The sequence below is a fragment of the Adiantum capillus-veneris genome, chromosome 22, assembly GCF_014529385.1.
Source record: "Adiantum capillus-veneris isolate H3 chromosome 22, ASM1452938v2, whole genome shotgun sequence".
NCBI classification, from domain to species: Eukaryota; Viridiplantae; Streptophyta; class Polypodiopsida; order Polypodiales; family Pteridaceae; genus Adiantum; species Adiantum capillus-veneris.
The window spans coordinates 35,814,861-35,824,522 of record NC_140952.1 but is presented as its reverse complement, the minus strand read 5'-3'; the positions used below and the strand labels follow the sequence as shown (position 1 = coordinate 35,824,522).

At 39.8% G+C, this 9,662-nt stretch overlaps 1 protein-coding gene across 1 annotated transcript; it reads right to left on the bottom strand.

Annotated features, from left to right (window-relative positions):
• Nucleotides 1-8,830: 8,830 nt before the first annotated feature.
• LOC147429156 (uncharacterized) lies at nt 8,831-9,199 on the bottom strand. Its single transcript, XM_086495713.1, has one exon. The coding sequence runs from the start codon at nt 9,197-9,199 to the stop codon at nt 8,831-8,833; it is 369 nt and encodes a 122-aa protein (XP_086351839.1).
• Between the last annotated feature and the right edge of the window lie 463 nt (nt 9,200-9,662).

Below are 9,662 nucleotides of genomic sequence, written 5' to 3'. Positions count from 1 at the left end.
CATGAATAGAGGTTTTTCCCTTCCATTTCACTCATACATTAGAATAAATGTTGCACTTAGTATAAGATCCATTTTCAACAACGTATGGTTTTTATGTTTGGTGCTCAAAGAGTAGAAGAAATTCTTGCATCACCAAATCCTGTCATCCTGCCTCTTGTTGACTATCATGCATCATTTGACGTACATGTTTTTATCTTGTTTTAGTGCAACTTTGCAAAATAGTTTTGAGTGCATAGTTTGATTTCAAGACCATAAAAATTGAGCTAGAATATGGTATGGATTGGCATAACATAATAAAGAAAAAAGATTTTCATATAAGAATCTAGAATTTATGTTGGAATTCCTTTGAAGACTTGATGGGTTAATTGCATGTCATAAGCAAAAATGATTGTTTGGAATTAACGTTTGTGTGGTTCCAGCATTCAGAGACTATGACACGCTATACCTTTGAGGATATCCCAATCTTCTATGGAAATTTAGAAGAAGATGCTGATGATTTTCTTGTTGGTTTTAGAATGAAAAAGGGGAATTTTTTGTTGCTATGCCTTAGAGGCAACACTGAGCAATGGTTTTGGAGTATGTCTTCTTAGATTGAAGACGGATATACCCGAATTTTCAAAGCTTTGAAGACCAGATTCTCTAAAGTCTAAAGTTCCAACGACGGAGAAAGCATGGGCTTCATTGAGGATATTTCAACAACATGTTGAAGATTACTATGCTTATGAGGAGATTTTTGCTCGTCAATAGGCAGGATGTGGATTTAATTCTACATTTCCACATTATGTAAAAATGGATCAATTTATTTTGGGTTTGTCTCCTTTCCTAAAGACTAAGGTTACTTGTAGTGGATCCTCTACCTTTGAAGAAGTCGTCACTATTGCCCGAAGGAAATTTCACAAGTACTTCCACATCGAACATGGTTTCCTTCATGGTGGAAGAACCAACCATCAAGCAAGTGTTTCAATCAAGGAATCGGCTCATTTACTGTATTTCTTTCCTTCTACTCCAAAAAATATTGAAGATAATGTTTACATGGCAACTGATGATTCAAGTGCTAAAGTGTGTGATAGAGATTCAAATGTGGCATCTCTTTCTCCTACCTTCATCACAATCCTGCAACAATCGGTGCAAGATATCTCAAATGGTGTTGGGGATGATTTAATAATGGATACATCCAACCTTTTGGAGGGCCAGTTTCTAGTCAAAGTAGAGGAAGATTTTGTGCAACATGACTCTATGGAGAATAAAGACATTGAAGGTAACCTTGATCCTATGGAATGTTTTGAGAGTGTGTCTTGTCTAAAAGAAGAGATTGAAGAAGAAGATGAGATCATCAGTGGGGAGATCATAGGCCACATTGATCATAAAGAGATGACTGTGTACATGGAATGCCAACTCCAAAACAAAGTAGAAGAGTGTGAGTTGATTCCACGTGAGGATAATCTTCAAGAAGTGTTTGAGGATGTTGAAAACCATTGGTATGACCCATGTATGTTAAGCATGGAGGAACATGTCATCATGCAAGAATCCAAAGTTTTCTCAAAATCAAAAAGTAATCCATCAACCTTTGAGGTGGTACAATGTGAGGAGTCCCAACCTTGCCAAGGGGGGTTTTAGAAGGGGATGAAGAACATGGGAGGATAGTAAAAAATAAGATCATAAAAGGAAACTATCAAAAAGGTATCATTGTCTCCAATGGTGTATTAGTGGGTGGATTTCATTCATGGGATAGTCATCTCTTAGCAAGAAAATCCAAGCTTTTGAAGCCCCAATTATCTTCACATTGTGTTTGACCTCTTCAAAGTCAACTCCTCCTCTCTTCACATATACCTTTCATTGTGGGCAGCATACCTTCTTAAGTGGAAGAGGACATGAACACTTGGTGATGAACGGATGTTTCCCAACCTTCTTCATTTGGTTCTTTGGTGTATGGAGGTCGCACATTGTGATGCTTCTGGTCTTCATCATAGATGGAAAACTTGTTTATTTTTACATGTGGATATTTCATCAATCCGTACCAAAATCTATTTTCTTCTAATGTGTTGGAAGCAATAGGAGCATTCATCTATTATCTACTTATGCAGTAAACTATTTACAATATCTTCCAATAGCAGCAGCTAGAAGCATGGATCAAGCTTTCCTAAATCATGAAGGTCATAGAATTTTTGACTTGATGAGCCTACCCAGTTTGAATGAATTTTATGAGCTACAATTTAGAGATTTGCTCATGCAAGCTCTTGAAGATCGTAGCAGATACATCAAATTTACACATGAGGAAGATCAATCTATCTTTTATATCACATTCATAGTGGTGGAAGCAATGATGGATAGTAATAAGATCTACAAGTTTCTTCAACCAAATTGAGTAAGTGATTCCATACCATACATCTCTCTCTGGGAAAGAAATTTCAAGATCTTTGATCCTGGGGGGTGCTTATGGAAACTTTTCATGGTGGAGGTTTACATAGCCACTTAATTACATCATGTTGTTGGCTCTAGAGAGATCCTTTCACAGCACACAAGGTTTTCTAATCACAACAAAGGTTCTTCAAAGATGAAAGCAAACAAAGACAGACGTTACAAGATCTACATGTTGTGGAATCGGATAAATGGTACATGAATGTACCATTATCTGGGGGGGGGGGGGGGTAATGATAGCCGATTTTTGGCTATCAGGAATTTTCATAGTGAACTACCCTATCAAAATTACTCAAACATTGTGGCTATCCTCACCCTTTCACTGTACATAGGCATGTGTCAGTTAGGGGACTTTTCCCATATCTCCTTAAAAACCCTCAATTAGCTAGTCACTGGGCTACTTGAGCCAAAAAAATAAATTAAATAAAAAAGAAAAAGTATATTATGGCCTCTTTGTGTGTAAATATTTCATTGTATATAGAGCCCAAATATAGGGATTTTTTATAATTATTTTGGTATTTTATTTACATATTTATACCTAAGTGTGTGTTTTATTATTCTATGTATACCTTGCACCATAAGTATATTTTTGTTGCCAATGCGTACATTCTTTAATCTCATAAATGTTTTTTCCTTTTATACAAATCACCTCCAAATTTTTATCATTACCCTTGTGAAAACAAAAAAAACCGGCTCCTACTCCCTTAGTCACTTTTATTATGTGCTCATTGAGCTAAAATCCATACATAGTCCATACACTAGTGCCACCATGTAAATATTTCTTTATTCACCAATAATTTTCTTCCATGCATGTGTAAAGATAATTTGGATACTTTATATCATGATAAGACAGAGGAGGGGCTCTAGGTAGAGCTAGTGCTTGTGGGCTCAGACTATACCGAGACTCCATGTCAAGCAACATATGAAGGATCCATTGGGGATGCATTGTGCAAATTCAACAAAAGAGGGGGCCACTAAAAGAGTTCTATAGGCATAAAAAACAGAATATTTGGTGAGATTTTTGGCACCTATCTTCGCTTGGTATTTGAAGAAGTGACCAATAAGCAAAATATAGCCCACAAGGTGAATAATCACCTCAAATTTTTGCATAATTTCTGAAGCTACCATCGGTGAGATATGAATTTTATGGTGGACCCTAGTCTACCCATTTTTTCTAACAAGTCACCCCTTGTCTTCTCTCACATCTTTTTACACTTCCACACAAAGACACACTTATTCCTCTCCATCTCTCACTCAAACCTGCACCTTCCATGGTTTCTCTCACCCTCCTCACCATTACCCTCCCCTCTAACACCCATAGCTCTCGTTTGAATCTCTATCTACATCCACCATCTTCATATCTCTCTCTATACTCTCATATTATAATTTTATTATACCCTTTCAAGAATACATAAAAAATCAGCAACCTGACCATACTTAATCTCTACAAAATGGGGGTTTGTTTTCAACAAAACCCTCATTCTCTTTGTGGTGATTCAACTATGGCAGAAGCATGAAAAGAAGAAGAAGAAGAACGACGGTCACTTTCGACAATCTACGCACGGGTGAGTCCAAGATTCCTCAAGGATTCACTATCTCAAGAGTGCACCCATCTCATTCACCCCTCTTTTAACATCCTTCAAGTCATTCTACCCATTGTAATTATACTACTAACTTTTTCTAGTGATTGCTAACACTAATTACTAACCCTTTCTTGTAAATTGCACCCACTCTACTCTACCTTGAAGTAGGCAACCTCACACAAAAAATCACTCAACTCTTCAGAATCTTCTCTATTTCACCTCAATAATTCTCTCCTCTTGAGCCCACATCCATGTGACTCAAGAGACAAGAGAGCTCCACTCTCATAAGAATCCAATCTCATAAGAATATATGTAAAATTTCATAAACTAGTTTTCTATGTAAATGTTGATCAGGAGATAATCCTAATAAGATCTCTACTCACCTATAAATAGAGCCCTTTTTCCTTTGTAAATAGCATGATCTCTACACTATTTCTCACTATATTGAGCATACCATTCTCCATCTTAGTTGTAGGAGAGAGAGAGAGAGAGAGAGAGAGAGAGAGAGAGCTCTATATACCATTGCTTGTGGTGTATAGGAAAGCTTCTTGAGCTAGATGTAGCATTGCAAGGGAGTGAGTGATTCATAACTTCCAATCAAAGGTGTACCTACTCTTGCACATCAATTGAATCAGTAATTTAGGTGCAACCATGGTTCAAAACTCTCTTGAGTCTCTCCAATTCACACTTGGCAACCTCATCTTGTTTGGTTTAAGGTGACGCGTTTTCATTTTGATATTCTTTTGTAGTATTTTCTTTTATGTGACTCAAGAGCTTTTGTGTTTGTTTGTGTTGCTTGGGAAAACATTACAAGAGGGTTGTATGGTGAGAGGGTTCCCATAACCCTAAGATAATGTGTAGATTGCAACATCATCAAACTTAATTATGTCTCTTGACTCTCCTCCAAGATGTTTATACATCCGCGGAAATCATTTAAATTGAAGCTTAATTCTTGCACAAATCTCTCTCTCTCTAGGTGTTTGGTGTGTGTATTTGTAGCATTGATATTAGTGTTAGTATATGTGAGGTCCCCACCCTGCCGTTTCCAATGGCGGATCTGATGGTGAACCCGGTGGCCACTAGATCTATTGCGGAAGCAAACAAAATGGTTCAGGGTTCGACTAGCGGACGATCTCTCATCACAAAGTGAGTCAGGTTTGAGCCTACTAGCAGGGAGATCTAGCTCCACCTCGTTGGGGAAGCGTACTTGAACTATCTAGCGATCCTAAGACCCACCTTCCAAGAGGAGAGAAACCCCGAGCGCCTTTTTCCCCATGTTTCAGAGGCACGTACACTCGAGATTTCACCGCTCTAGGGGCAATGAGTATTACTAATATCGAAGTAAGCACAATGGGGACAGAGAGTTCCCGACCAATCAGGACCACCCATCTCGTAGGCATTGGCAACCTGAGCCAAGCCCCCACTTTCCACCCCCACACTCACACTTCCTTGTGTGACCTAATTACTACCACAAAGGTTGTTCAGCATAAAGATTCCTTGTTTAATTCCGAATCACATTGTTCGTTAATACAGCCCTTCAACCAGTATTGCAAACAACACCAAGACAGAATTCTAGTAAAAATTCTACTCAAACTTATTCATTCCCCCCTCCAGCGAGAGTTCACTCCTCCCGTTGTCGCCTAGCTGCCCATACAACTAGGTATGTCCACCGCATAGAAAGCAAGACGTGGGTTCCCACCGCATAGAAAGAAAGTCATGGGTTTCCACCACATAGAAAGCAACTCGTGGATTCAAGAGCCCTTAACGAGGAACTTTGCCCCCTGCAATCAGTAGGGGGGTCAAGACTGATTCAACATTGAAAATAAAATGAATATGTCGAGCTAAATTTTTCCTAGCAGACATTCTTTCCTAATTGCAACCAGCATACCCATCAATCATTTCCTTCCTACTTTAGAACTTAATGTACAATGAATTCAATGCCGAGGTTTCCGTCGGATTTCTCCAACATGTTTGGGGATATGTTCATTCCTAACTAAACGTGTGCAATGTTAATTCAAATGACTTAAATAAAATTATGACCTACCTCTTCCATTTCTTCGTCGATGGCCCGTGAGATGGCCGGTATTTGTTCCTCCATGGGAGCTTTTCCCTTCCCGTTCACCTTGCTCGTTCCTGCCTCGTGGTCGTGGGCTCCACCAAAGCGAGTCCTCTTAACCGGGGCCATTTTAAACTCACTATTTTAAGTAATTAACCTGGGGAAAATAGCTAATGTCCGTAAGCGTCATAATAAGCCAAATGATAGATTAGCAACATCAAACAATGCCTGCTACATGAGAGGTTTAGATTTTTCCATATAGCAATCATTATGGATGACACATAATCCTATGGGAACCGGCTCTAAAGAAATTACTTGGCTTACATGATTAAGAATAGTAGGATTTCACTGACGGAATTATCAGAGAGATGAATTAAGTATGATTAATCTCTTTCCTAGCAATTAGAGGGTGCAGAATCACCGCATGCATAGGTGTGAGAAAAACCACCTCTTAGAGACTTAATGACAGATTAATCTTACCTTAATTATATCTTAATGCATAACAGAGATGGATCTAAATCAGCTACAATATTAATGCGTGATAGAAAGAGTGATTCTCATCAATCTACACAATTACCAGCTTACCGATTAATTTCTATGCTACCTAGAGAGAGAAAATTCTAATAATCGTGCACTAATCATTAATTAAGAGTGATGAATGGCTGATAATTCAGCTATGGGATGATGATTACATAATAGAATATGGTTAAGGAGAATTTAGAGAGTAATTATAGAGAATTACGACTAGGAATAAGCATAATAGAAGAGAAATATAGGTGGTAATGAAAAGGATTTGCAAAAAGCATTAATTAAATCGTGGTTACCATGATTAAGGGCTGATAATCCTCTCGATTCTCTGATCTAATCGAGCTTCTTGAGGCGAGAATTCAACAGCACCTCCCTCCTTGCTTCTCCTTCAAAAGGTGTGTGTTCCAGCAGCACCTTCCCAGAGTGTGTATAGGTGTGTGTGTGTGTGCACTGTGTGTGTGAGCATGTGTGTGTGTGTGTGTGTGTGTGTGTGTGTGTGTGTGTGTGTGTGTGTGTGTGTGTGTGTGTGTGTGTGTGTGTGTGTGTGTGTGTGTGCAGGTCTTTAAATAGGCTCCTACAAGCTGAAAATCGATTTGTGCTGCTATAAGCATCTGAGTGAGCACTCAGTCTCTGCATTGGCAAGTTCAGTTCCCCTACCCACCAAGTGTCAGGTTGGCTTGGTTAACTGACTCTGAGACTTAGTTACTGGCTTGGAAAATCTCCCAGGACTCTCACAAAGAAAGAGGGCGCCCCCTAGCTGCTAAAGCTGATCTGGAGTGGGCTGGAACCTGTTCCCACATAGTCCCGGGCCCCCGGTACCTCCCCGGGCAATTTTGAGAAAATTTGATTCTAGGCTAAAACGGGTCATACGAGTCGGATTGTGCTGCCGAAAATTGCTATAGCAAGCTCTAACTAAGGCGTACTAGCCCGAGTACCTGCCATATTTAGCAGCCCCCGGGGTCCGAAAATGCTTTTTTTTGAAATTCGGGGTACGGGTGCAGTTTTTTGAGACGATCAAAACTGGACGGGTCGGGTGACCAAAAACTTGCTATTTTTGGAAATTTTTTACAAAAATTATTTTAATTCACATTTCGAAGCTTTAAAACATTCTGAACATCATGGCACTGACAGAATTTGGAAAACTGCTAAAACTAGTAACTTATTCCATTATGTTCATTTCATGGTACAATGGTGCTCTTTTGATCGGGGTCCGAGACCTTACAATATACCCTTCCTTATCACTTGTATTGCTCAGGGATTCTCCTCTTCAACGTCCTAGTTCGCTCTCTAACTAGGTGGTGCCCCTTCACTTGTTTGGTCGTGGGTTTGTTGTTTTTGTTGTTGTTGTTGTTGTTGTTGTTGTTGTTGTTGTTGTTGTTGTTCCTTGTTTGTGGTTTCCCCAGCCCCAATTGAGCAGCACGGGATCCTTGAGGGGTGTTTAGAGGTTGCCTCTCTTGTTGCTCATCCAAGACCTCCTCAGTAGGTTGACCAACTTGGTATAATACAGTTGTAATATCACTAGCAAAGATATGTGTATCCACCAGGGCGTGCAAGTGATGATGACTATTGATGATAGTCATCCAGGAGTCATACATGTTGAGCTTGACATCTCAACACTCCTCAAGCTCAATGACATCTCCTGTATGCCAAGCATCACTCAAAATCATCACAGCTTCTCCACTCCAAGGGCCTTTGTGAAGATATCTACAACGTGCTCATTTGTCGCCACATATTCAAGGTTGATGTCGCCTTTTAAGATCCTCTCTTTGATGAAGTGGTAATGCACCTCAATGTGCTTTGTTTTTCCATGAAACATTGGGTTTTGTGCCAACTATATGTTGCTAAGGTTGTCACAATTTATGAAAACCACCCTATGTACTTGTACTCCAAAGTCTTGAAGTGGAAACTCCAACCATGCTACCTCCCATGCCACCACTACAGCACCTTTGTACTCTACCTTTGTACTTGAAAGAGCAATCGTAGGTTGCTTCTTACTGATCCATATGATAGCAGCACTCCCAAGCAAAAACATGAATCCACTAATAGGCCTGCAATTGTATATGCTACCAACCCAATCTGCATATGTGTAACCATAGAGCTACAACTCCACATCAACCCTATAAAAGAGTGCTTAATCACCACGGGCCCTGGGCGCATTAGAGACAGTGCAAAGAGTAGGTGCTGTGTAGGATTCATGGGAACCGAGCGTGAGTGCGGAGTGTAGCCCAACTAGGGGTGGCAAATTCTATGGCTGGGTAGGAGGAAGTTGAGGACAATATGAAGAAGCATCAAATGAATGTATAGAATTCATGTCATGTCCAGCTGCTGTCAAAGCCCCTGCATAAGCCTTACTTGCATGCTGAACTCGCAAAGTTTGTAGCTCATGTAGCCACGATTCCAATGCCTCCCAATCCGCAAGAGCAACATAGCTCTTGATGATACATGCAATAAGAAATTGAACCCCATCGGCACCCAGAGAACTAAGGGCATCATCTGTCGACAGGATCTTGGAGAAAGCAATAGCAACACTCCCATATTGTCCTTGGCTCTCATCAACCATAATGGGAAGATTCCCTTCAAGTATCCTAGTATCAAACACCCACCTTCTCCACATCATCTCTAGGCTCACTAGCTCTTACTTATCCTTATGTAGTTGTTGCCTTGTGATCTTGAAAGTGGGAGAGGCCTCCTTTGATGTCACATTATGTTGTGTTGATTGTTTGCTATGTGTTTTGCTCACTTTAAAGATTCTTTCAAAACTAGTAGGACTCCTTTCCTTGACATTGCATGCATCATAGGCTTCCATGCTGCTTGGCTCTTACCTTCCACAGAAATAGCACGACCTATATAAGTCGAAGGTTGTTGCGGTTGTTGTTGTGTTTGTAGATGTTATTTAAGATGAAGTCTATGCAATTTGAGAAGAATTTGTTGTATACGAGGTATTAAAATCATGTTTGTTTGGTTATGTAGGTACTTGTTCTCGACCATCAAAACGTGGATAGCTTCTCGCAAAATGTTAGCAACATAAAAGGTGAGGGTTCGTTCCTCACTCAGGATTTGGCTTCATTTTTAAAATT